Raw genomic sequence first — 27832 nt, 5'->3', positions numbered from 1 at the left:
GACTTTGCCAGGAATTCCTCAGGTATTCTTCAAGAAATTCCTTGTGGGATTCGATTCCTCCATGAACTGTTTCAGTAATTCCTCCAGGAACTCTTTCAGGGATTCCTCTAGGAACTCTAGGAACGTTTAGGAATTTATCCAGAATATTCTTAAGAGTTTTCTCCAGGATTTTTTTCAGGGATTCTTTCGATAACTTCTGCAGAGATTCCTCCAAGAATTCTTCCTGGGATTCCTCCAGGAACTTCTTCAGGCATTCCTTCAGGAATTCTTCTAGGAATTCCTTTAGGATTTTCTCCAGGAACTCCTTCAGGGATATTTCCAGGAACTCCTCCTGGCAATCTCCTAGGAAATCCTTCAGAGTTTCCAGGAGGGACTTCTCGAGGACTTCCTCTTGAGTTTCAACAGGTATTCTTCAAAAAATTCTCCTTGTGGGATTCCTTCAGGAATTCTTTCAGGAGTTCCTCCAGAAATTCTTCACGTGTTTTGCAAGGATTTCTTCATATAAACGTCCAGGGAAGAATTTATTGAGGGATTTCTTCAAGATGTGTATCAGTACCTTTGTCTGTGATTTCTACCTACAGACATTTATTTTTAATTCCTTCAGAATTCCTCCACGGAATCCATCCAGAAACTTTTTAAGCATTTTTTCCCATAGAATTTTTTGCAAAGTTTCATCAAGTCTCACATGATTCTTTACTAGCAATGATGGATGTATTTAGGGCCGTTCATAAACCATTTGGATTTCTTGGGGGGATGGGTGTCTGGCCAAAGTCTACGCTCTATACAAATTTCAAAATTTTTGTTTGGACAAAAGTCTACAAGGGGAAAGGAGGTGAGTTCTGAGATGGCCAAAATTTGTTCTACGTGGTTTATGAACAGCCCCTAAGAAATTTCTCCTGGTATTCTACTAGGTATTAACCTAAGAATTGCTCTAGAGATAACTTCAGGATTTTTCCAGAAATTGCTCCAGAAGATGTTCAGTAATTTCTTCTATGAAATTCCAATGGTATCTCCATTAGTTTTTAAGGAATTTCTTGAGACAATCCTCTAGAGATCTGCTAAAATATTTTGGTTGGTTCTGACGAAATCGCAGGACGCAGGAGCAATCAAAAAAGAAATCGTGGAATGAATTTCTGGGGGAGTCACTGAAATAATTGCACAAGCAATTAGAACCCCTTGTAGGAATTTTCAAAGAAATCCCAAAGAAAGATTATTTAAGAAATTTTTAGAACACTTTCTGAAACACTCCTTAAAAGGACTTCAATAAAATCCCTTGCTGAAATTCCTGAAGAAATCCCTGAGTTCAGAATAAGTCCCTGAAGATACAAATATATGCATAAATTAATTTCAGAAGAAATCCCAGTTTTATTTTTTTAAAAGAATCTCTGAAGGAATTTCTGAAGCAGTTTTCAATAGGATCCCTAAAAAAATTGAAGAGGTACATTTGATTAAATCTCTGGAGGAATATCTAGACAAATATCAGGAAATTTCATGAAGAGATCCCCGGAAGAATTTCAGAAGAACTTCCTCACGAAGCTTCTCGGGAAAATTTCTGAAATTTTAAAAGTTATCTTTAGAAGAAATGCCCGATAAATTTCTGTGGAAATACTTGGACTATTAATGTTAGTATTGTAGACATGCGACTACATTGTTTAGTGGGTTTCATAAGAATGACAGTTTATTTAAGAACCTATCTAGTTGGCAATATAGTGGGTTGCTACGATCCTACATCCCTCCCTTCTTTTATAATTACAAAACATGAAAGATCATTCATTGGTATGTTCATGTCTCTAGTGTATACAGTAAACATTCGTTGTTGCATCCAATAGACGTCTGGTAATTCCAATGCCCAAGGGGATTGTTAGTTTCAATTATCGTTTGTTGAGAATCTTCCCTTATTTGCTTCTTTCTTCATTCTCACGTATTTATTGTTTATTTGCTGTTTCATTATTGCTATATTTTCATATCGTTGCTGTTAACTTCATTCTCCATGTCTTCCTCATTTTCCACTTTTTCATGGTATTTGATTACAGTTTCTTCGTTGTTTTCGCTATATGCTTCATTTGTCCATGTCTCACTTTTCCCATAACGTTTGTTTGCTCTCTAAAATATATAACCTTGATTATATTTAACTAATGTATATGAAATCCTAAAGTCATCCCATGAGGATAACCTGTGGACCTCGGTGTAACCCCTTTTTCAACTTGCTTTTTGAGAGGTCCTGAGGTTCGCCTCCAGGACACAACATAGTCATTTAAAATCACCCCGCAAGATTCGCCTGTGGGGTATTACTGCGTACTTCATCCCTTTGTCTGGGTTCGACTATTCTTGCAGAATAGTGTACTTCATCCCAACAACAGGGTTCCGCTTATTCCAAAGGATCGCCTTTGGTATCCTGAGGATCGCCAGCAGGATTCTATCAAACATAGCCAGAGGATCGCCTCTAGGCTATAACCTGAGGATCGCCTCCAGGTTTCATTTACACCCGAGGATCGCCTCCGGGTATTTTGGAATACTATCATCCTGAGGATCGCCAGCAGGATTCTATCAATCATAACCAGAGGATCGCCTCTAGGCTATAACCTGAGGATCGCCTCCAGGTTTCATTTACACCCGAGGATCGCCTCCAGGTATTTTGGAATACTATTACCCTGAGGATCGCCTGCAGGATTTTATCAAACATAGCCAGAGGATCGCCTCTAGGCTGTGACCCGAGGATCGCCTCCAGGTTTTTTTTGCATACTATCATCCCGATCGCGAATTCTGCCACAATCTCAGGGATCGCCCTAGATTGTTATTTTTCTTTGCATCTCGAAAATTTCTAACCGTTGTCAACATTATCGATATTGGAGATTGTTATCTCTATACATCATCCCTGCTAACCAAATGGTAAACTCCTTTATGTCACGTGGTTTCCTAATTCTTCCTGAAACCGTTCAACTTCTACAATATATTTACGGGTCTCATATTAACTGAGGGCCATCTCAATCTATCAGTTTTAATATGTATAATCAGAAGCGTCATACTTTTATGCATTGTTTCATAATTACCCTTTGTTTGGGTTCCACTATCCTTGTAGAATAGCATACTTCATTTATGTAAATATTTTGTATCCTCATTTGCCAGTTCAGTGATCTATCACAACTACAGCAAATGTATCTATATGTATTAATCCAGTGATCAGCAAACTGTGGAAAGTAAAGTAGAATGTGGCCCTTTAAAATTCCACAACAATACTCAAATGTTTTCATTGTTTGTAATCCTTTTCAAAAATTTAATATTGATTATTTCATGGAGAATCCATCAATCCAAAAGAAAATAAACTACTTTTTCCAGAAACAGGATTGTTAAGCCCACAATTATTCTCAAGTTTACCATGGCCACATTCTCTCGCTTTGGGGAAGAAATACCGCGTATCGAGTCTATCCTGCCTGCCCTTGCTCGATCTCTTTATGTATCACATAATTTCCTTGATTTAGCTTGATTGTCTATTGCTATTCTCTTTCTCTAGATGTTTAACTTTGTTAATCTTAAAACACGCTTGCAGGTCTCACATTTGTTGATGATCATACCGATTCATTTACTTGTTATGTATGTTTTATCGTATCGTTGTTACTCTTCCTTTACTTACTATCAATCAACGATCTACCATCGTTCAAATCTATCTAATCAGACAATCTGATTGCGTATAAATTTTCTGACCTTGTCTCATCTATATCTACGCTTCATCTGTATTGCATTTCAACGTGCCACGACTATCGACAACGTCAAGAAGGTACCATTGAGTCAGTACAATTTATCTACATAGAGAGGAAATATGCCTCCTGTATTGTTCAACTAACTGTTTAGTTCTTTTTAATACAATTAAGTGACGTAAATTATCTGAGGTTACGTTCCAAATTATACATATCAAGAGTATTATTGTGCCTCTAAAGACTACTTAAATGAAGTAGAAGTTTGATGTAAAATCACTGCCTGAGTTCACTGCACTCAAATAAACAACGAACAAGTAACAATTCCGTATGATAGCTATTCCTAGAGCTATGTCATATGCTGATTAAACAAGCTATGCTTACTTCACGGGCATTCAAATAATAAGGATATTTCAAAATTATTCAGTTGTTAACTCCTAGCAAACCATGAAATGACAAGTACCCACGGTTTTTTTAAGTCTCAGCTTTTGATCTCTGCTTTTCATAATGCATACATATAGCATTCATTGCCAAACCTTCGATAAACATATTACGCTTCAATGTGTTTGCTTTGTCTATTTGTTTAAGCCTATCAATAAACCAATCTTATCCTTCCCTGGACTTACGGGATCAAATTTCGTAAGCTGATTACTAGCGTGTTCCATTATTTGCAGTATCAGAAATCTGTATACACTTCTAAGGACAGAATCTGCTCGAAAGTATGTACTTACTGAATATTTGATATTCTGAGCGCATTTTCTAGGGTATTATTATGCAAATGATCGGAAAAATCATAGTAGAATTTATATTCGATTACGAATCCTCTTCCAGAAAAGCAATGATACCAAGAATCATTATCCTTGCTTTTTGAGAGACGAATCAGCCTCGGGCTGAAAGTCTCTATTATAAAGCTATAATCATAATGTTTGCTTTCATGCTTTGATACAGTGCGTCGTTCTCAGTAAAATTTAAATAGATTGAAGTTATGATTATTTTTTTTCCTAAATGTTTGGAAAATTTACCGATGATTTAAATTCTCACAATAAATAATCACGTTTCAAAGATGGGTGTTTAATTTTGTAAATGAAAATTATTATTTGATTGATTTAAAATTCTCGAGTATCAATCGATTAGAATAAAATAGTGGATTGCCAATGCTAATTTAAATGCAATGGTTTCATTTACCTTCGTAGAATAATATTTGGATACTTATCTCAATGTAGTGTTCTTTTTAGTCGGCGACACAATTCCGAGCTATGACGGGAGCAGTTCACCAGCCCAGTATATATGAAACAGCATTATTTCCAAGACAGTTCCCTTCAGTTGAGCTGGCAACCTCCGCTTACTTACAGGTCGGCTGTAGTAGGAAATGTTATATGCGATGCTGCTTTTGTTTTCAGGACTTCTTCTATCTATGCTGGTGTTGCTGCTTCTTGGATATCAATTGACCATCATGTCCTCAGCTCCATCGTTGTTAATTCCGGAAACTGCAGCTACAGAACATCGAAATCCCTCAACGGCAATGAACTCAGAAGCCTTCGTTGTTTTTGTCTTGAGCCGTAGACCATCTCTCTTCCTTTTTCTTTACTCCTCGTCGCCATTTGTAGACATGCGACTACATTGTTTAGTGGGTTTCATAAGAATGACAGTTTATTTAAGAACCTATCTAGTTGGCAATATAGTGGGTTGCTACGATCCTACAAGTATTAATACAAAAAAAATCAGGAGGAACTCCAGCATGATTTTCTGGATGAAGCTATTCCTAAACAAATGTAGTACATGTTTCGAAGTGCACCAAAAACTTTAAGAATTTCCGACGGAATCGCCATTTTTTTTTTTTTTTTGAAAAGCCACGGGAAGAATTTATAAAAGAACTTCGAAAGAAATTTCTGAAGCAAATCCTGAAGAAAATTCCGATCATTTTTAAGGAATTTATAAAAAAAACCTGGTTAACAAAATTTGGAAAAGCAATTCTTAAAGAAGGCCTGGAGAAATTTCTTAAAAAACCTGTAAATGTTCAAAAAAAACTTGGCGAAATTTTTGAAAGAAATATTGGTAGGATTTCAGGGCCCATATAGCCGAGGCGGAAAACGCACGGCTATTCAGCATGACCATGCTGAGGGTGACGGGTTCGATTCCCGGTCGGTCCAGGATCTTTTCGTAAAGGAAATTTCCTTGACTTCCTTGGGCATAGAGTATCTTCGTGCCTGCCACACGATATACGCATGCAAAATGGTCATTGGCAGAGGAAGCTCTCAGTTAATAACTGTGGAAGTGCTCATAGAACACTAAGCTGAGAAGCAGGCTTTGTCCCAGTGAGGAAGTTACGCCATGAAGAGAGAGTGAAGAGAGAGATTGGTAGGATTTAAGATCAAATCTTTATAGTAATTTTTGAAGAAAAGTTTAGAAGAATTTCTGATAAAATATGGGAAAGGTTTTGTAACTAAATCCTTGGAGAAGTTTTTCTACGTATTTCTTTTGATTTTCTTAAAAAATGCTGAAAAAAATACTTAAGAAATACGTTTCTTAAGGAAACCCATTGAAGTCTTCTAGAGGAATTATCGGAAGCAATCCTGGGAAAAAAGCCCGGTCATCCCTGGAACATTTGCCCGGAAACCAGCTCATTTAGCCTCCTTAGGATATTCTTGCGATCTATGTAGCTGGTTTTTCAACGAGTAACTTGGAGTAACCTCGATGAAACCAATGCTAGGAACTCCTTCAGGGATTCCTCCAGGAACTCCTTCAGGGATTCCTCTAGGAACTCCTTCAGAAATTTCCCCAGGAACTCCTTTAGGGGTTCCTCCAGGAACTCCTTTAGGGGTTCCTCCAGGAACTCCTTCAGCGATTCCTCCTGGAACTCCTTTAGGGATTCCTCCAGGAACTCCTTCAGGGATTCCTCCAGGATTTCCTTCAGGGATTCCTCCAGGAACTCCTTCAGGGGTTCCTCCAGGAACTCCTTCAGGGGTTCCTCCAGGAACTCCTTCAGGGATTCCTCCAGGAACTCCTGCAGGGATTCCTCCAGGAACTCCTGCAGGGATTCCTCCAGGAACTCCTGCAGGGATTCCTCCAGGAACTCCTGCAGGGATTCCTCCAGGAACTCCTGCAGGGATTCCTCCAGGAACTCCTGCAGGGATTCCTCCAGGAACTCCTGCAGGGATTCCTCCAGGAACTCCTGCAGGGATTCCTCCAGGAACTCCTTCAGGGATTCCTCTAGGAACTCCTTCAGGGATTCCTCCAGGAACTCCTTCAGGGATTCCTCCAGGAACTCCTTCAGGGATTCCTCCAGGATCTCCTTCAGGGATTCCTCCAGGAACTCCTTCAGGGATTCCTCCAGGAACTCCTTCAGGGATTCCTCCAGGAACTCCTTCAGGGATTCCTCCAGGAACTCCTTCAGGGATTCCTCCAGGAACTCCTTCAGGGATTCCTCCAGGAACTCCTTCAGGGATTCCTCCAGGAACTCCTTCAGGGATTCCTCCAGGAACTCCTTCAGGGATTCCTCCAGGAACTCCTTCAGGGATTCCTCCAGGAACTCCTTCAGGGATTCCTCCAGGAACTCCTTCAGGGATTCCTCCAGGAACTCCTTCAGGGATTCCTCCAGGAACTCCTTCAGGGATTCCTCCAAGAACTCCTTCAGGGATTCCTCCAGGAACTCCTTCAGGGATTCCTCCAGGAACTCCTTCAGGGATTCCTCCAGGAACTCCTTCAGGGATTCCTCCAGGAACTCCTTCAGGGATTCCTCCAGGAACTCCTTCAGGGATTCCTCCAGAAACTCCTCCAGGGATTCCTACAGGAATTCCTTTAGGGATTCCTCCGGGAACTTCTTCCGGGATTCCTCCAGGAACTCCTTCGGGAATTCCTCCAGGAACTCCTTCGGGAATTCCTCCAGGAAGAAGATATGGTCGAAAGGCACATTATAGCCATTACCTGCCATTACTATATGTCCATTTAGCTGGTTTTAATTTACGACTTCTATCCTATTCTAAATAACGTGCCATGCTCTAGCTACGCCTATGGCGGAGACCACGCAGAATCGTATTGCATTATTTCTCATTTTAACTATCCAAAAATAAAGAAACAGCTGTATCGTGTACCCCATGGACCGCACTAAGCATTGCTGTCCTAGGTCACCTAGCAAAAATGTACCATTTTGTTGTAATCTCCCGCCGCACAAACGCATTTTACCGACCAACCGATCAAACCCTACATTTAGTAGTGGCCAACGGCAGTTGGTTCTTGTTACTTCTCTTGCTCTTACACCACATAACAGTAGGATGCTGTTCTCGGGTTGCTTGTTGTGGCATTCATATCGAGTGTGTTTTTGTTTTCTCAAGCCCAGTCAGTCATATTGGTGCTATGCATAAGCTGCTAACAACAAAAATATTCTGCAGCTGCACGACGACGTTTGCTAGTCTCCCATTTAAGCTGCCAACACTCGGAATAAATAATGCCCAATACCGCCGCCGCCTGGTGATGTGGAGAATTGAAAAACGAGTTAAGCTATGTGATTGAACCAAATAGGTTTTATTGCTAGCGCGTGATTTGTCAGGAATGCGTCCTTTGGTTAAGAAGTGAGCGCGTTTCTCATTTGAACTTGCAGATCTGAAAGTAATTCCACGCATTATAAGCCCGTCAATCAATGTATAAGGATTAAGTGTAGCAAATACCTTCTCCTCCTCAGGCGCGCCCTTCGAACAACTCGATGGAAGTTCCTCCCGGAGTCGCTTGCAGCTACTCGGATCAACGATGACCCCGTTCAGCAGTAAATCCCGAAACTGTTGGTTACGGCGCATCCGTCGAAAGTTGGCTTCTCGAACTTTTTTTTCGGCCATCATGCGATCGTAGAGTTCCGTCAGGGATTCCGTAGGTACCATGGTCATATCCTTTGATCCTTCCTCTTTGACGATGTACTTCAGGATCTGACGCTCCTGGGCTTCTTCCGTTTCCGAGGGCAGGATGGAGCTTACCACACTTGCCAACTCGGAGCCGCATTCCACCTGGACGCTTTGGGTGCATTCTTCGCAGATATCGTGCAGGCGTTCGACCTTCGCTTCCACGTCTTGCAAGCGTTGCTCGAAGGACTTCATCAGTTCTTGAACGTCCGCCGAAAGGTTGCAATGCCTCTCGTGAAGAAGTGCTTCCGTTAGTGGCACAATCTTTTTGGGATCAATCACTTCGCTAATTTGCAATTCGGATTCACAAGAATTTACATTTCGATTTATGTAGATTTCTTCCACAGACATTTTTATTGGATTTTAATTTTTTAGTTCTTGAATTTCTGACAACTTGAAATTTTGCTTCCGATTTGGACAGTTTTTCAGAAAATTATGATCCAAAATGGCTTGCTTGGTTATTGATGGGTCCTTGTGTCACCATGGTACCCATGGTTGAGCCTGATGTAAGGGGTGTTGGGGTCGCAGGTGGGGGGTACACCACAAACGTGGGTGTTACAATGCAAGGGACGCTGAAAGCTGAACGTTTTTTAGTTTCTACAACTATTATTTAAAAACTCTCGTTTCAAACTTACCACTTCTAACCTGATTCTTGATTCGAGTGAGAAGCCCGCTTTGTTTGCGCGCTATGACGCATCCATTATAGGAAGACGAAGGATTACTCATGACCTGTTCCGATAGGGAACTTGTCCCCCCAGGATTCGTCGCTTGGTGGATCGTGTGAATCAATTGCTTGTGCTCCTTGCGTCCGAATTTCAAGTTCAGCACCATTTCACGAGGGGGCGGCGGTTCAGCAGAACCATATAACGTTCCGTTTCTCCCCAGCCTCCCCAACGATTCGTTAACGAGCTCGATGGTTTGGTGGCACTTGGCCACGCTGGATTCCAGGCGGGAGAAACTTTCGTAAAACTTCGACTCCAGACGGCTCATTTTGCAATCAATCTCCAGTAGCCGTGAATGAATCCTATGAAAGGTCATCTCCTGCAGGATGTTCCGGTGGTCCGGAGCTTCCCCGGTAACTTGTGGAGGTGGTCTCACGATTTCGACAGTGGGGTATGGTGGTTCAGTGGATTCCATGCTGTCGGAGGTGCTTAAATTTGAGGGAGGAAGGTAATTGGGCATTTTTTCACTTTTTATAAATTTTGCGACTTGGGTAACTGAAATTTTGATGGTTTTTTGAGCCAAAACAGATCAGCACTTGACAACGTTTTAAATCATGGATAACTTGGTTTCCAAACCAAATTGATTCCCAATCAAAGTGTTAGGGCAACTTCAGTTGCGGTCTAAATTGACTGTTTGATCTTACCCGACGTCTCCACTAGACAGAAATGTCTTGCCATTTTGCTGGACAGATGTGTCATGACAGAAATGTTCTCTCGCTGTTTGCATGGAAAGCAGCGGTGTTGATCATTTCTGTTACGTTTTCTCTTTCTGGCAGCAAAATGGCAAGACATTTCTGTCTAGTGGAGACGTGGGGTTAATTTTGAATCAACGTAAAAAAATGCGCATTTTTTTAGAACTGGCTTACTTTTTGTTCCATTTCTTCCTTGATTTGAACCAAAATTTTTGTAGAGATTTTTTGTCCGGAATGTCGCGATAATTCTGATAATTCTATTCTAGGGGAGTTCAGGAACATTCTTCACTGGGGCAAAAATTAGTTCCTTCAAAATAGTTCCTCCAGTAGGTCCCTCTGGGGATTCTTCCAGGAATTGCCTTTGGGGGTTCTATCAGGTAAACTGGGTATTCCTCTGAACATTCCGCAGGTTTTAAACTCTAACGATTCCTCCAAGATCCCCTATTCGAGATTTATTCTGGATTCCTGCCTAGAGTTCCCTCTTGGGATTCCTACACCCACTGGTGAATCTTCCAGGAGTTTCCTTTGCAAATTCCTGCAAGAGTTACTCTGAAAACTCCACCAGAGTTTCCCTCTTGAGATACGCCCAACAGCTCCCACAGGAGATTCATCCCGGAATTCCTTTTTGGGATTCTTCCGGAAGTTCCCATTGGTGATTTTTCCAGAACTCCCGTCTGGGATCCCGCCAGGAACTCTATCTGGATATTTAGCCAGACATTACCTCAGGGTATTCCGCCAGCAGCTCCTTTGAGAATTGAGCCTCTTAAAAATTCCTTTTTTAGACTTCCTACCGGGGATTCCTCCAAAAGTATCTTTAAAAGTTTTGTAAGCAATACCCTCTACAGTTTCTTTGGGAATTATTCCAGTAGTTCATCCGAGAATTCTTCCAGGAGCTACTTCGAGAATTTTGTCAGCAATGCCCTCGAGTGATTCCGCCAGGAATTCCCTATTTCTACAAAGCATGTCCTTTGGGAAATTCCCCAGGAATCTTGCAGGAAATCCCGCTGGGGATCCCTACAGAGCTACCCGCTGGGGATTTCTTCAGTCGAAGTAGAATCCACAGCGGGTGTTTAAGGAATTCCTCCGGGAATTCTTCCTGAAAGGGAATTGTTCCGGTAATTCCTCAAGGCTTTCTTCCACGAGTTTCTCAGGGAATTTTTCCAGGAGTTCCTCCGAGGATTCTTCCAGGTGTTCCTGCGGAAATTCTTCCAGGAGTTTCTCCGAAAATTCTTCTACGAATTCGTCCGGGAATCCTTCCACGAATCCCTCCGGGAATTTTTCCAAGAGTTCCTCCGGGAATTCTTTCAACAGTTCCTCCGGGAATTCTTCCAGAAGTTCCTCTGGAAATGATTACAGAAAATTTCTCCGGGAATGCTTCTAGGAGTCCCTCTAGAATTCTTCCAAGAGTTCCTCTGGGAATTCTTCCAAGAGTTCCTCTGGAAATTCTTCCGGAAGTCCTTCTGGGAATTGTTCAAAAAATTCCTCCGAATATTGCTCCAGAGATTCATCTGTGAATTCTTTCAGTTTCAATTCTTTCATCTGAGTTCATCAATCTGAGAATTGGTCAAGGAACTCCTCCGGGCATTCTTCCAGGAGTTCCTCAAGGAATTATTCCAGGAGTTCTTCCGGGAAGTCTACCAGGAGTTCCTTCGGCAATTCCTTTGGAAATTCTTCCAAAAGTTCTTCTGGGAATTCCTTTGGGAATTCTTCCAGGAGTTCTTTCGGTAATTCTTCCCGGAGTTCCTTCGTTAATTCCTTTGGAAATTCTTCCAACAGTTCTTCTGGGAATTGTTCAAGGTATTCCCCCGGAGATTCCTCCAGAGATTCCTCTGTAAATTATTTCAGGAGTTTCTCCGGCAATTATCTCAGGAGTTCATCTGAGATTTGTTCAAGCAATTCCTCCGGGAATTCTTCCAGGAGTTCCCTCGGGAAATCTTCCAGGAATTTGGGAATTCTTTCAAGAGTTACTCCGGGAATTCTTTCAACAGTCCCTCCAGAAATTGTTCCAGAAGTTCCTCTGGAAATGCTTACAAAAAATCCTCGGGGAATTCTTCCAGGAGTTCCTCCGAGAATTTTTCCAAGAGTCCCTCCGGAAATTCTTGCAGGAACTCCCCTGGAATTCTTCTAGGAGTTCTCCTGGAGTTCCTCCGAGAATTCCTTCAAGAGTTCCTCCGGGAATTCTTCCCGGAAATTCTTCTAGGAGTTCCTGCGAGAAATTATTCTAGGAGTTCCTGTGAGAACTCCTCCAGAAGTTCTTCCGGGTATTTCTTCAGGAGTTCCTTCGGGATCTCCTCCAGGAATTACTGCGAGAATTCTTCCGGAAATAACTCCGAAAATACTTCCAGAAGTTCCTGCGGGAATTCTTCTAGGAGTTCCTCCGGGAAATCTTTCATGAGTTCCTCCGGGAATTCTTTAAGAAATACCTCTGGGAATTCTTCTAGGAGTTCCTCCGGGAAATCTTCCAAGAGTTCCTCCGGGAATTCTTTCAGGAGTTCCTCCGGGAATTCTTTCAGGAGTTCCTCCTGGAATTCTTTCAGGAGTTCCTCCTGGAATTCTTTCAGGAGTTCCTCCTGGAATTCTTTCAGGAGTTCCTCCTGGAATTCTTCCAGAAGTTCCTCCTGGGATTCTTCCAGAAGTTCCTCCTGGGATTCTTCCAGAAGTTCCTCCTCGGATACTTCCAGAAGTTCCTCCTCGGATTCTTCCAGAAGTTCCTCCTCGGATTCTTCCAGAAGTTCCTCCTGGAATTCTTCCAGAAGTTCCTCCTGGAATTCTTCCAGAAGTTCCTCCTGGAATTCTTCCAGAAGTTCCTCCTGGAATTCTTCCAGAAGTTCCTCCTGGAATTCTTCCAGAAGTTCCTCCTGGAATTCTTCCAGAAGTTCCTCCTGGAATTCTTCCAGAAGTTCCTCCTGGAATTCTTCCAGAAGTTCCTCCTGGAATTCTTCCAGAAGTTCCTCCTGGAACTCTTCCAGAAGTTCCTCCTGGAACTCTTCCAGAAGTTCCTCCTGGAATTCTTCCAGAAGTTCCTCCTGGAATTCTTCCAGAAGTTCCTCCTTTAATTCTTCCAGAAGTTCCTCCTGGAATTCTTCCAGAAGTTCCTCCTGGAATTCTTCCAGAAGTTCCTATGGGAGTTATTAGAAAAATTCCTCTGAAAATTCTTGTTGAAGTTCTTCCGGAGTTCCTCCGAAAAGTCCTCCAGTAGTTCCTTTGGAAGTTCTCCCAAGAATTCCTCGCCGAATTCCTCCAGGTGTTCTCCGAGAACTCCTTCAGGAGTTCCTCCGTGAATTGCTCCAGGAGTTCCTACGAGAATTCTTGCGGAGGTTCCCCCGGGAGTTCTTCCGGATGTTCCTCCGGGAATTCTTCCAGAAGTTTCTCTGGGAATTATCACAGAAATTCTCCGGCAAATTCTTCTAGGAGTTACTCCATTAAATCTTTCAAGCGTTCATCTTGGAACTGCTCCCAGAATTCCGCTCAGGATTCTTTTGGGATTCCACTGAGGATTCCCTTCAAGTATGCCTTTCAGAAATTTTTCCCGGGATTCTTTCAGGAGCTCCTCACGATTTCTTTTCATGAGATTCCTCCAGAATTCTTTCAGGGATTCTTTTGACATCTCTTCTGGGATTCGCACAGAGATTCTTTCATTGATTTCTCCCGGGACTTCTTAAAAAATATCTCCGCGTTGCCGTTAAGGATTCCTCCAGAGACTTCATCGGATTTTTTTTTTCAGGGATATCTTCCGGCATTTTTCCAGCGATTCCATCAGCGATGTCTTCCGGGGTCCTTTGTTTCTCTTTCACGGATGTTTTTAAGGAGTTTCTCTCGGGATTCTTTCAGGGATTCTTCCGCCATTTTGTCAAGGATTTCTTTCGGATTATTTTTCTGGAATTTCTCAATGGATCTCCATGGATTCCTTCATTTATTCTTCCAGGATTTGCTTCTTTGAATACTTTGGAATTCCTTGCGGGGTTTTGATAGATTATTTCGGAAATTCTGCCAGTATTCCTCCAGGATTCTTCCTGAGTTTTCTCTAGAGAATTCTTCCGAGTTTCCCTCAGGGATTTCTTCCAAGACTCATTCAGGGACTCTTCCAAATATTTTTCGCGGGATGTTTTTTTTAGAGATTTCTCCAGATTTTAGGTATTCCTCCCGACATTCGTTAAGGGATTTTTTCGGGATTCCTTCTGAGATTTCTTCCGGGATTACTTCATTGAGTTCTCACGGGATTCCTTTAGGTATTTCTCCTAGGATTTTTTTTAGAAATTTTAACTTGATTTCTTCAAGGATTTCTCAAGAGATTAAACCCGGGAATCCTACATTACCTTCTTTTGGAATTTCCTCCAGAATCCCTGATTGCTTCTTTGCTTTCTACAGGGATTCTTTCCGGCATTCGTTCAGGTATTCCTCTCGACATTCATCGAGAGATTACTTCGGGGATTTCTCCTGGATTCTTTCAGGGATTTGTTACGTTTAGAATTTGTTGTGAGCATTTTGCCAGTTAATTTTTGTATCATATACTGTGGTTTGTACATCCTTCCATAAACTTTAATAAGCATTTGTAGTGCTCAGGCCATTTCGGGCAACGATCAAGTATAAGACAAGCAAATCGTTCCCTAGCACAGACATCAAAATGGAGACGGTCTTGTACTGTTGCCCGAATCAAGATCCCCCCTTAGGATTAGAAACTCCTAGACCAAACACAAGCTATGAAAGCGACTATCAATCGCTGCGAACTTAAGGCAACCAGCCAGAAAAAATACTATCACAGGATTGACTAATTGACCATGAACAATTATGAAACCTCGTCATCCGGATTTCGATCGGACTTCGCTATCCATCTGGATATCTGGGCACAATTTATGTTATGTAATGTGTTTTATATTGTTAGTATGGAATGTGTTTTGTAAAACGTGGGCGTTGCGCATTTATAAGGTTTCAATGTTTAATTGTTACAGATTTCACCCATGGTTCCTTCATTGATTCTTCTCGGATTTCCTTTATGGATTACTCGCGGGATTTCTTGCTCGATTTCTCTTGGAATAACTTCGAGGATGACTTCCGGGATTCTTCCATGGATTCCTCCAGGATTCTCTAATGGGTTTCTTCCAGGATATCTGCCGGGATTCCTCCTGGATTCTATCAGGGATTCCTAGTGGGATCCCTTCCGGGATCGCACCAGAATTCCTGCCAGAGTTCCGTCCGGGCTTCCTCTAGAGGTTTCTTCCGGGACTTCTTCAGGGATTTGTTCTTGTATTCTTTGAGCGATTTCTCCCGTGATTCCTTTGGTTTTCGTCCTAGGATTTCGCTCGGATTTTTTTTTATCTGAAACTGAATTCCTGCAAATAGTTTTTCCGGGATTCCTGTTGTTTTTGTTCAAGTTGGTGAGAATGTTTCATGATACTTGTTTTACCTTTTTATTTTCTTTACTTTATACATACAACACTATATTTTCTCATATATCGGAGCGTTTGGTACGGTATGTCCACGCATCCTTCCTCCCCTGTAGATTCATGAAGTGATTCGAAGTTAAAGAAAATTCAATGAATTCGAAACATTTCAAAGAATCATCTTTGCGGTAAACGCTACGCAGTAGGCCTGGCCGCTTTGATACTTGTGTCATATCTCTGATATGCTGCAAGTATCAATACTGACAAGGAAAATAATCGGGTGTAATCTAACCCGATTATTTTCCAGGATGCTTTCTTGTACTGGCTGCGTATGTGTTAGATTAGATTAGATTAGATTAGATTCCTGTTGTTTTTGTTCAAGTTACTCCCACCACCTAGTTCATAGTGGCCCAAACTCGATCCCTTTAGCATTGGGCGAACATGTCTCCATGACTATGATTTGAATCGCAAAATGTTCGTTTACATTTCAGATTTACAAATGACTTGTTCAAAGGATAAAAGGTTGTTGGAATCCCTTATGTTATCAATCGATTAGTTATTTTTTGGTAGCTCTTATGGCTATGATCCCTTTACTGTTATGGGTAGCTCTTACTATACTTTTTATGTGCCCTCCACAAAATTCGTTTGTTTTATCATCCTCCAAAGATTATAGTCCCCCATCATTCGATGATGGATGATCTTTCGTTGATTCTGCAGAAACGACGAACCAAATCATACTCTTCTGCAAAGCTATTAAAACTAAAAGCCATTCACTTCGACCAAAGTAACGCTGTCCGAAACGACGACGTTCGAACGCATTCTCTACCATCGGTAAAAAGAACTACATATACTAGCCGCATAAAACCATAAAACGATGACCATAAAATTTGATGAACGATGGCTTTCCTGCCGCTCAGATTTCTTTTTCCCACTTACTACGGATCGCCCTTGCCTCATGCCCGCCATCATGCTCTTGACACACTGAAATTTAGATCAGCCAATTGATTGTTTTCGCCCTGTCGACGCTCCCCTCGCACTTACGACGTGCACTCAGATCCAATTTCCAATTGACCTGTTTCAAGTCGTTCATATTCGTCCATATACTCGAGATTGTGTGCTATCAGTTGCGGTGTATCGTGTGCTGTGTAAGATAATAATATTTGCGTTGCGTTCTAATTCCAGTTTTTGCTTTCTCTTTTGCAGGTCCTGAAATAAATCAATCATTCCCGCCGAATCACGCTGCAGGCCTTCCGTCATCAGCGATGGGAGTGCCCCGAAGTAGCAGGACTAATACCAAAGTGAAGCTCTCGCCAAGCTGCCATCCGAGGACCACCGACAGCCATAGCCAAATCGCCATCACAACAAGCAGCCATCGAAGGCATTCCTCCTCCACAGACATGATCTCATCATCGACGCGGCAATCCAGGCGCAGCGCAGGACGACCCCTGTGGACGCTGGCGGCCGTCTCATTGCTCATCGCCGTTTTTAGCAGTAGCCAATCCACTAGCGTACAAGCCGCGGAGTCCTTCATCCTGAAGATCCGCACGACTGAGTTTTCCAACATTAGCGAAACGCCAACCTTCCTCAGCTCAACGGCGTACAATGCCCGCGGGATGGGGCCACTGTACAATCTGACCAACCTGGTGACCAAACTGTTCGTCGACACCAATCCGGTGCCGGAGGGTAAGTTCCACCATTTGTCATAGTTACCCTCTAACCCACATATGTACCTACATATCGCGTGACTTTGTTTCTTCACCGAGGGCAGTGGTTCTCAATCGTTGTAGATCAGTGTCATAATTTCTACTAAGACGAGTTTGACTCAGCTTCCGCTCGAGTTCAATCCTGTTCGTAGATAAACCTAAAACTTCGGATGAATCCGTTATCTTGGCAGTTGATTTTTTCTCTGTCATTGTATCGTAATAATCAATCGACAATTCACTAACCAATGCGAACTTCTACCAATATGCCCTTGCTATAAAACATTCACATGAACTCACACAGAATCAGATCAGGGTGTTGATTACCTGAAGCCTGGAAAGTTTTTGAAATTTGTTATTTTCTGTCGACATACTACCGTTCAGTGCCACAACAGAAACACCTCAATGGTGTTCAATCAGTACGATAAAAAAACGTTGAAAACCACTGGTCAAATCTAAGTGATTTGCTCCTCCAAATGAATGGGATGGGATAGTATTACCCTAGTGCAAAACAAAGGCAAATTTTCGTGAATGGAACATACACCATACAACAGAGTCAGAGTTCCACCGCCATACACAATAGAATGCCGGTCATACCGCCCGGCCGCCCTCACAACGTTAAATAGCAGCACGTTTTGAATAACAAGATCTCACTCTTGGCACGGCTCTACTTGGATACTTACATATTTTCTTGCAAAAAATAGCCAACGTCTTTGTCGTCGCCACCGTACCGTAAACAGTATAGATTTACCGTGTGAAAATTGGAACAAACGATTGTCGTCCCTTGTGGTATAGCTCAGCCACCCTACCGCGCTGTTCTGTTGTAGCACGAAGGTGCGGAAGGTGATTGAGAAATTAGGTCCATTGCAATGCATTGTTTTTCCGTTATTTGCTTGATCGCTCTGCTGCAAAAGTTGGGTCAAAATTTTACTATCTTTTCTGCTGTCGCATGATGTAGCAGACCCTGCTCTGTACTTAAAAAACTTACTCAACCACATTGCAGGGAGTTCAATTTCCGTTAAGTAGCATTGTTTCGCACAGCGCTAGAGACGATCAAGGGAAATCAAACATATTGGATTACAAAATAAATGCCACCACGGGAACAAGTGGAGCTTCCTTGGTTAGTAGACCGTGACGATGGAGCTAGGTCGGTAGGCTCGGTCGACACTGATTTCGGATTAGGATCGATAGCTTGCAGAAATGGCAACTTTTTTCATGTCACTCTAAACTATATGGAGTTCATTCGTGGCTGTTTTTGAAGTGCGTGGCAAAAATAGTTTCCAGAACTCTTAATGAAACTCTTGGAGGAGTTTATATTAAAATGGTCGGTAAACATACTGCAATCCTTGTGTTTCTGTATGACCTTCTTGATCATTTGAATGATTTCTAATCTACACCTAGTCCAAACATACTTAGCTATTCATTGAAAGGATACTGAAAAAGTTGTCCGGTCATTTGACTGAATGCTGTTTGGCCGACTGATGGTCAAAAGAATTCAGAGGAACTTTTTAACAGTCATGCTGTCAGTGATTTTAACCATTCAGGGGTTAGTTGGCGCTTATACTGGCAATATTTTATCAGTGATTTTTTTTTTCTTTTTTAAATCATAGGCGGTTCTTTTGAGTTATACTGATGTAGAGAACACTGACATGATCAATTAAATTCTTGCTTACCTTACCGATCAGGCTAAGGCCGGGGTGGCCTCTGCTGTACATAGTAGCCGTCTCCATTCCACTCGGTCCGTGGCTGTTTGTCTCCAGTTCCGCACTCTACGTAGGGTCCGCAGATCGTCCTCCACTTGGTCGACCCACCTAGCTCGCTGCGCTCCACGTCTTCTTGTACCGGTCGGATGACTCTCGAGAACCATTTTAGTCGAGTTGCTATCCGACATTCTGATGACGTGACCCGCCCACCGTAGCCTCCCGATTTTTGCGGTATGGACGATGATTGGTTCTCTCAGCAGCTGATGCAGCTCGTGGTTCATTCGCCTTCTCCAAGTCCCGTCTTCCATCTGCACTCCGCCGTAGATGGTACGCAACAGCTTCCGTTCGAAAACTCCAAGGGCGCGTTGGTCCTCTGCACGTAGGGTCCATGTTTCGTGCCCATAGAGGACGACCGGTCTAATCAGCGTTTTGTGGATAATTAACTTCGTGTTACGGCGAACTTTATTCGATCGTAGAGTTCTGCGGAGTCCAAAAGTAAGTACAGAAATTGTTCAAACGCCTCGATTTCATCACCTTCGATATAAATTCGGGGTGGCGGGCGCGGTGATTCCGCCCTTTGCCATCATGTACTTTGTCTTCGACACATTAATGACTAATCCGATTCGCCTGGCTGGCTTCACTCTTTAGTCGGATGTACGTTTCCGCCATCGTCTCAAATTTACGAGCAATAATATCATTATCATCGGCGAAACCAAGTAGCTGAACGGACTTCGTGAAAATCGTCCCACTCGTGTTTATCCCCGCACAGCAAATAATTTTGTAATATCCAGGCGCGTAATTTCTGGCGACGTATCCAATTTCAAACGTAATTTCACTCTTTTGCATCATTTTTCAACAGTTATCACACTCACCATGTACACCGTAGTTGGCATCGGAAAATGTCAACAAACCCATTCCAGCTGATACCTAGAAACAGTATCATAGGGTATTTGTGCCTATCTTAGTCTCATTAAGGATGTGCAACATGAAAAATCACTCACAGCGCAATGTATACGCTTCATACTTAATGATACAAACCTTTAACACACGTGCTCACTTCCACTGTTGATCCTACGATGCACTAGAGTGGGATTTATCTTCAATATTTGATTTAATTGCGATCACAAATCGCGAGCCACTCGCACCTATCTTCAGCACACCGTAAAATTTTCATCTCATCGCGGTCCACCGGGTGGCCCCTTTTTCATCTCAACAGTATAGGGCAGTGCATACTGCGGTTGCTAAGGAAAAATTTTCTAAGTCTCTGACGTTTCGTGGCCTTGTTGTTTACAGTTTGGACTTAGCGAATTTCAGTCGAATTTTCGTTTTGTCCGGGAAGAGGTGCGTGAGTAAATCAATTCGAATGAGGAATTTGATCGTATCCATCAGCTTTGTAACTTCCGCGATTTCGTTATAGATCCAGTGATGATGGTCGAGCCCAGAATATTTCAAGCCAGCGCCAATTGGGTCATTCTGGCCGAACGAGCTCCACCGAACCAGGAAATATTCGTGACCGAAACCTATTTGATGAGGGAAACCATATTTGAAGCGGATCTTCTACCAGCTTCTATTATAATACTGCGATGGCGTAGATCCACCCCCAGAAGACATGGACGCCAGCAAACTATCAAGTTCTGGAAGGAGTGTGACCCTAGATATGCCGAACCTTTGCGAGATTGCCGCCCTCAAGATTCTCCTTTCATCCATCCTGTTTCGGCCGGAAAACGCGCGAAGGGATGCGTACCTTGACCACTCTTCCTTTCAACCATTCACCTTGTGGAAGACTTTTATCGGTGATAACAACAATGTCATCTACCTTTATAGGTTCCACCTTGTCGGTCCACTTATTTCTTTTAATGATGGTAGGTAGATACTCCTTTCTCCATTTATCCCAGAAGTACTGTGAATAATGTTGAACAAGCCTATAGTCCTGCTTACTTAGGCTGTTGCTGGATAGTGAAAGTGGTGGGACGTATTCGCCTGCACGTAGAATCAAGAAATGAAAAGGAGTTAGAGGCTCGTCATTAGGATTGTCTAATGGTATATGGGTGAGCGGTCTTGAATTCAATATATATTCGGCCTGGATAAGTGATGATCTTAATACTTCGACTGATGGAAGACGATCTTTTCTGGCGTGTAGCATGTTATTTAAACAGTTTTTAATTATGCGAATAAGTCGTTCCCAAGATCCTCCGAAGTGGGGTGCCACGGGTGGATTAAATCTCCATTTAATTTCCATTGCTGCAGCTTGCCGTTCTCCCATGATGTCGTTTATCTCCTTGATTAATATCTGCATTTGTTTGTTTGCACCAACAAAATTTGTGCCGTTATCACTGTAGAGATGCGAAATTTTTCCTCTTCTATTCTGGAAATTCCGCAGGCACATAATAAATGCATCAGTAGTCATGTTTTCTGCAAGTTCAATATGACTTGCCCGAGTCGTCATGCATGTAAATATAACTCCCCATCTTTTTTCCACAGATCTATGGACCCTAACTTCTATCGGTCCGAAGTAGTCCACTCCAGTATGAGTAAAGGTGGGATTCATTAGACTCAAACGACAATCAGGTAATGCGGCCATTTGTGGATGTGCAGGTATAGCTTTCCTAATCTTGCATACCTGGCAGTTGCTCTTGATATTTTTCAATAGTGCCCGAGACTTAATTACCCAATACTTCTGATACACTGCTGTGAATCCTGATCTCTTCATGATGGTATTCACGAATTCAGTTGGATTAAGTCGGGCTAATGTAAGTTTCCTTGTATGTTTTTACAAATCCTCCATGTAGCAGTTTATGGTGTCGACCAGGACAATTGTCTATTCCGCATTTTTTTTGTGAATAGCATTTTTTGTAGTTATGTGGCTTAAGGCACTTTGTACATAACTTAAGTTTGAAAACCTTGGTGACTCTTTCTTGTGGGCATAGCTTCGTAAAAAAATAGCAATCTTCTATTTTGTGCGCCGAATTGCATATGCGACAATGTTCTCGTGGCTGCTCCCTATTTTTGTCGTGATGAACATTCATTCGTCCTTTTTTCTCCGGTGCCGATGTGCACATTTGCATGTTGTTCATTGCTAGTTGTGTGGCAGCGTGTGGTTTAATCCAAGTATTTAATTCTGTCAATGCAGGTTGTCTCTGATGTTGTGTCACATATTTCTGGGTGTATTCAACCCAATTCACTTGTAGATTGTATGGAAGTTTCCAAATGAGTTCTTCCAATAATCGCGGATCTGTTAATAAATCTGCTCGATTTAAAGTGTTCATATTTATGATGAAGCAATCTAGCTTATCCGCTATTTCATTAATGGTTTTGTTGCCGAGTTTTTTTATTCTTTCTAAATCTCCTCGCAGCTCTCTGCAAATCATAGAAGCCTGGCCAAATTGTTCCTCCAATTTCCGCATAATGTGTGGAACATTATTTGCACTTATCATTAGCGGCTGCACGGATTTTGCTGCTGTCCCTTTCAACGCTTTTTCCAGTCGTGAAAGATTGTCTAAATTTGAATACTCGGCTTGAGTTGTTGTGACATCGAATGCATTTTTAAATTTAGACCAATCTTTTGGGTTACCGTCGAAGTGCGGTAACTCCATCAATATTTGTTTCTGGTTCCACAAAAACATGTTGCGTTGGAAGTCTTCTTGTTGCTTGTTCTCGATTACTTCTGGCTTTGTAAGAGTTTTGAGCATTAAGTTTATCTCTTATTTGCTTCACCTTATCAATGTCAATTTTCTGCCGCTTACCCCAGTTGGAAAAGTTTATATCAGCTTTCGTGATAATGGAAAGATTTTCGTCCATCTCGGTTATCTCCTTTTCTGGGTTTATATTGCCCCGGCGCAGTTTTGAGATACCTGCCTCCGTACCGGGAATGACAATTCAATTTGTTTCCCTTCCGCAGTTAAAAAATACCTGCCTCCGTGGTTGGGATAGATGAGTTTTGAAATACCTGCCTCCGTGCCGGGAAAGACGGTTCAATTTGTTGCCTTTCCGCAGTTTTTACGATGCTGGTCCTGATCCTGGTGGTCGGTGTGATTTTTGTGATATTCGTCGGATTTTTCTCGTCGACTTTTCACTTGCTGCTCTTCTGGCGTCAGCAACACCTTTTTACTTTTACTGAGTTCGCGATTTTGGATTCCTCTCTGGAATAACCACCAAATGTTTCGGCCGGAAAACGCGCGAAGGGATGCGTACCGTGCCGATACTGTCTAAGGTGAAACTTGATCAACAGAAGAAACCTCTTCTTGTAAAATATTGTTTTCCTCACTAAGCCTCAGACCGATTGCTCTAATGGTTTGAGAGCGTAAGGTTTACTGAGGGAGTTTTGGATTAAATATTTTACAAGTTCCAAGTGAACTTGTTGGGTGAGATTCCAAAAACCTAAGGGCTGGTTACTTGCAGCAGAAGTCCTGGCCTCTTTAGAGAGTTTGGTAACTACCTTGAACAAGGGTCGTCTTGACGAGGATCAAAGGGACGGATAACTTTCTGAATGAAACACTAAATTTCAACTGACCTCTCTTCATATATTTCAAACATCCTTATATACTAGGCCTATGTCTAAAAGAATGACGTATTATCATATTATTTGCATTTCTCTATCATGTGCGGTACCTGCGTTTGCCCGTTGCAGTAGGGTCAAGATTAGGGCCCTATCTTTATCAGTTGTTATTTTTTCTCTGTCCTTTTCGTCTACTTCTACAGAGGCGACAGTCTCTTGTAATGACTAATCCTACAATGTTGAGGTGATAGATAGACTGATAATTGCGTCGGGTAGACCCGTCTGCGTCATAAATGAAAAATCTTGAAAAATTAATTTTAATTATATTGCGTTTGTAACACATCCAGATGGCCATAATAGTGTACCTCGGCACCAATCCAGGTCAAGCTTTCCATCACTCACCGCTGAAGAAGAGGAAGTTGGAGTTTCTAACGCACCGTTATTCAGATTGGTTTTATGCGAGTAGATGAAAACCAAATATACCTAATGGAATAAAAGTGCAGTGCCGAACATTCCGATTAAAAATATTTTTCTAATGAAATTGTTGGACAAATTCTGGTTGAATTCCGTGGGAATTCTGGCATGCATCCGGTTGGCCTTATGGTGGGAATAATGGATTAACTTGAAAGCCCGGAAGCCCCTAAGAGCAGTTTTTTATGATATTTCTAAAGAGGTTTTATCTGGGATTCTTCCAGGAGTTTTTTCCGTTATTCTCACAGGAACTCCTTCCACGATTGCTTATTTCAGAGATTCCTTCTGGGATTTCTCCAAAAATTCCTTCTGGGATGCCGCCAGAAGTTTTGGGATTTCTCCAGAAATTCTTTCCGAGATTCCACCAGGAAATTTTTCGGACCTCCCTCCTGGAATTTTAACCGAGATTTCTTCAGGTGTTCCTTCCAGGGTCCACTCAGATATTCATTTCGAAATTCCAGCACATATTCCTTCCGGGATTATTCCCAGTTTCTTCTGGGATTTCTTTAAGAATAAATTCTTTGTTTCGTCCAGAGGTTCCTCCAATGATTCCTCCAGGAATTGCTATTTCAAGCGCTCCAGGAGTTTTTTTTATGGGATTCATCCAGGAAATCTTTCTTCCACAAACTTCTTCCAGGGGGTTGTTTATTAATTTCTTCGAGGATTCCTACAGGAACTCCTTCTAGGACTCCTCCAGGAGTTACTTCACGGGTTCCTCCCATTCGTTCCTCCAGAATTTCTTTCAGGATTTTCTTCTGAGATTACACTTGGAGTGGCATCTGAGATCCCTCCAGAAATATCACCCGTGATATCTTCCGGGATTTTTTCATAAGTTCTTTACAGGATTGCTTCAGTAATTCCTTCCGGGATTTCTTCAGGACACCTCCAGAAATTCAATTCACGATTTTTGCCAAATTTTTGCAGGAGTTCCATCTGAGATTTCCCAAAAAATCTTTCTGGGATTTATCCAGAAAATCTTTCCGGGGTTCCTCCAAGAACTTCTGCCGGATTCAGTCGAGAACTTCTTCTGGGAACTTCTTCCGGTAATCCTACTCATTCCGGGATTTCTTTATGAACTCCTTCCGTAATTCCTCCTAGAACTTCTTCCGGGATTCCTACAGCAGTTCCATATGAAATTCTTACAGATCATTCTGGAATTCCTCTGGAATTCTCTCAGATGTTCCTCATGGCAATCATCCAGGATTTTTTTGTTTGAATTCCTTATGAAAGAATTCCAAGAATTCCATCTGGAATTCAATCATGAGTTCCATATACAATTCCTAAACACTTCCTAGAGAAATTCCTCCAACAACTTTTTAAGCAATATCTCCAGCAGATTTGTAGCGAATTGCTACAGGAGTTCCTTCAGTTTTTCTCCAATCGTTCCTTTCAGTTTCATCCAATAGTTCCAATAGTTCAAAAAAATTCCAAAGACATTCCGAAAGGAACTGGAGGAATCTCAGAGGAAACTCGTAAAGGAATCCCTGATGAAACTTCTAGAGAAATTTTATTTATTTATTTATTTATTTCCAGAAAAAAAAAATGGAAATCTAAAGAAGAAATTCTGGGGGAATCTCAGAAGGAACTCTTAGAGGTATCTTGCAACAAATTCCTAGAGGAATATCGAAAGGAGATCTTGGAGGAATCCTAAAAGGAATTTCTGGAGGGATCCCAGAAGGAGTTCCTGATTAAACCCAGGAGAAAATCTTGGAGGAATCCTAGAAGGTACTCCGGAATGAATCAGAAGGAGGAATTCTCAAAAGGAAGAATCCTGGAGGAATCCCTAAAGGTACATCTGGAAAGATTTTCAATGGAATTCCTGGAATAATCCCGGAAGAAATTCCTGGAGGAATCTCGGAATGCATATCTAAGTGCCCGGAAGAAACACCTGAAGGAATCCTGGTAGAAACTCCTAAAGGAAACCAGGAAGGAAGTTCTTGAGGAATCTCAGAATGAACTTCTGGGGGAATCCCGGAAGAAATTCCGGTTGAAATTCCTTGAGGGATATCCGAGGAAACTCCTGGTATAATCTTAGAAAGAAACCCTGGAAGAACCCATGAATAACCTTCTTGGGGAACCTTGGAAGGAATTCCAGAAAAATCTCAGCATTAACTTCTGCAGAAATCTTTGGAGGAGAAATCCCCAGAAAGAGGAATTTAGAAGGAAATTTTGGAGGAATCCCAGAAGGGAGAATTCTGAAAAGAAGGAATTCCAGAAGGAACTTCTGGAGAAATCTTAGATGTAGCTCTTGAAGAAATAAAAATTGAGCTGCTGCAGAAATACCAGAAGAAACTCCTGAAGAGTCATTCGAAGGAACGATGTTTCACGGTTAGTTTTATTCAAATGAAACAAGCACATGGAGGTCCGAAAAATTTCCTGGTGGAATCTCGGAAAGAATTTCTGGAGAAATCCCAAAACTTCTGGCGGCATCCCAGAAGGAATTTTTGGAGAAATCCCAGAAGGAATCTCTGAAATAAGCAATCGTGGAAGGAGTTCCTGTGAGAATAACGGAAAAAAACTCCTGGAAGAATCCCAGATAAAACCTCTTTAGAAATATCATAAAAAACTGCTCTTAGGGGCTTCCGGGCTTTCAAGTTAATCCATTATTCCCACCATAAGGCCAACCGGATGCATGCCAGAATTCCCACGGAATTCAACCAGAATTTGTCCAACAATTTCATTAGAAAAATATTTTTAATCGGAATGTTCGGCACTGCACTTTTATTCCATTAGGTATATTTGGTTTTCATCTACTCGCATAAAACCAATCTGAATAACGGTGCGTTAGAAACTCCAACTTCCTCTTCTTCAGCGGTGAGTGATGGAATGCTTGACCTGGATTGGTGCCGAGGTACACTATTATGGCCATCTGGATGGATGAAAGGAGAATCTTGAGGGCGGCAATCTCGCAAAGGTTCGGCATATCTAGGGTCACACTCCTTCCAGAACTTGATAGTTTGCTGGCGTCCATGTCTTCTGGGGGTGGATCTGCGCCATCGCAGTATTATAATAGAAGCTGGTAGAAGATCCGCTTCAAATATGGTTTCCCTCATCAAATAGGTTTCGGTCACGAATATTTCCTGGTTCGGTGGAGCTCGTTCGGCCAGAATGACCCAATTGGCGCTGGCTTGAAATATTCTGGGCTCGACCATCATCACTGGATCTATAACGAAATCGCGGAAGTTACAAAGCTGATGGATACGATCAAATTCCTCATTCGAATTGATTTACTCACGCACCTCTTCCCGGACAAAACGAAAATTCGACTGAAATTCTCTAAGTCCAAACTGTAAACAACAAGGCCACGAAACGTCAGAGACTTAGAAAATTTTTCCTTAGCAACCGCAGTATGCACTGCCCTATACTCCATTGCACGGTGACGTCATCAAAAAATCGCTCTCTTTCTCTCCTACGGGATATTAGAAAACAACAGGACCAACACCTGTCAAATTTGACGGGTACTGGTCCTGTTGTTTTCAAACTCTCTGAAAGAGCGAAAGAGATAGAATTTTGCCGTGAGGTGGTCTATTAACAGCAAATCCACAACCACTCTCACATTTTCTCATCGTAGAGCATTCTGCACTCACCCACTAACGTACTCTCTTTCCCTAGCAGGTGACAGTTTCATTGTGATTGTTTTTCTCTCTCGCAAAGGAGAAGTCACAACAATGTGCGGTGCGACGAATCGTCTATGCCCGCTCCCCACACCCCACGTTTTGCACTCGTATACATTCACAGCTGATTGGCAAATCAGTGCTGCCGAACTGGGTGATAGTTCGTAAAGCTTGAGCGGTAGCAGCATGTTTAGATGAAAACCAAACCAAATATTTTGAAAGAAATGGCGTTGGAAAATGCCATTATTGATCGATTTGCGTAGAAGTTCGATTACCAAGATGTTAAACCAAGAAACGACCATATTCTGATTGAAAAAACATCGTATTTGTAGTGACCAAATCTCATTCAATTAACTACTTGTTTCTTGATGTCTGGCACCGCTGTGATGCTTGCTTTGGTGCTTCGGCAGAGATGTGCGCCGCGTTTAAAACATCACTTTTGGTCGTCGGCGACGGCGGCGTTAAAAATGAGA

At 42.1% G+C, this 27832-nt stretch overlaps 3 protein-coding genes across 9 annotated transcripts in view; 1 reads left to right on the top strand and 2 right to left on the bottom strand.

Moving 5' to 3' along the window:
* LOC109409765 (prominin-like protein) overlaps positions 1 to 27832 on the top strand; it is a 176830-nt gene that overhangs the window by 106635 nt on the left and 42363 nt on the right. For all 5 annotated transcript variants that reach the window (XM_062854541.1, XM_062854539.1, XM_062854540.1 and 2 more), the window contains one exon: positions 16580 to 17059. In XM_062854541.1, coding sequence (XP_062710525.1) covers positions 16639 to 17059 — 421 coding nt within the window. In that variant the 5' untranslated portion in view covers positions 16580 to 16638. The remainder of the gene's footprint in view (positions 1 to 16579; positions 17060 to 27832) is intronic.
* Positions 8191 to 10132, bottom strand: LOC109409766 (uncharacterized). 3 transcript variants are annotated; one of them, XM_019683273.3, is made up of 3 exons: positions 9217 to 9889; positions 8357 to 9160; positions 8191 to 8291 (listed from the first exon to the last, which is right to left on the bottom strand). In XM_019683273.3, the coding sequence occupies exons 2-3, from the start codon at positions 8930 to 8932 to the stop codon at positions 8274 to 8276; spliced, it is 594 nt and encodes a 197-aa protein (XP_019538818.2). In that variant the 5' UTR covers positions 8933 to 9160; positions 9217 to 9889; the 3' UTR covers positions 8191 to 8273. The 3 variants fall into 3 exon arrangements, with proteins under 3 accessions (XP_019538818.2, XP_062710538.1, XP_029726096.2); XM_062854554.1 differs by having other exon boundaries at positions 8357 to 9153; XM_029870236.2 differs by lacking the exon at positions 8191 to 8291 and having other exon boundaries at positions 8940 to 9160; positions 9217 to 10132.
* LOC109400984 (uncharacterized) overlaps positions 23279 to 27832 on the bottom strand; it is an 87246-nt gene continuing 82692 nt past the window's right edge. The window contains exon 2 of the mRNA XM_062854553.1: positions 23279 to 26908. Within this exon, the coding sequence (XP_062710537.1) occupies positions 26496 to 26908 (413 nt within the window). The 3' untranslated portion in view covers positions 23279 to 26495. The remainder of the gene's footprint in view (positions 26909 to 27832) is intronic.

This window comes from Aedes albopictus, chromosome 2, assembly GCF_035046485.1.
Source record: "Aedes albopictus strain Foshan chromosome 2, AalbF5, whole genome shotgun sequence".
Lineage (NCBI taxonomy): Eukaryota > Metazoa > Arthropoda > Insecta > Diptera > Culicidae > Aedes > Aedes albopictus.
This window is presented reverse-complemented; position numbering and strand designations above follow the sequence as displayed.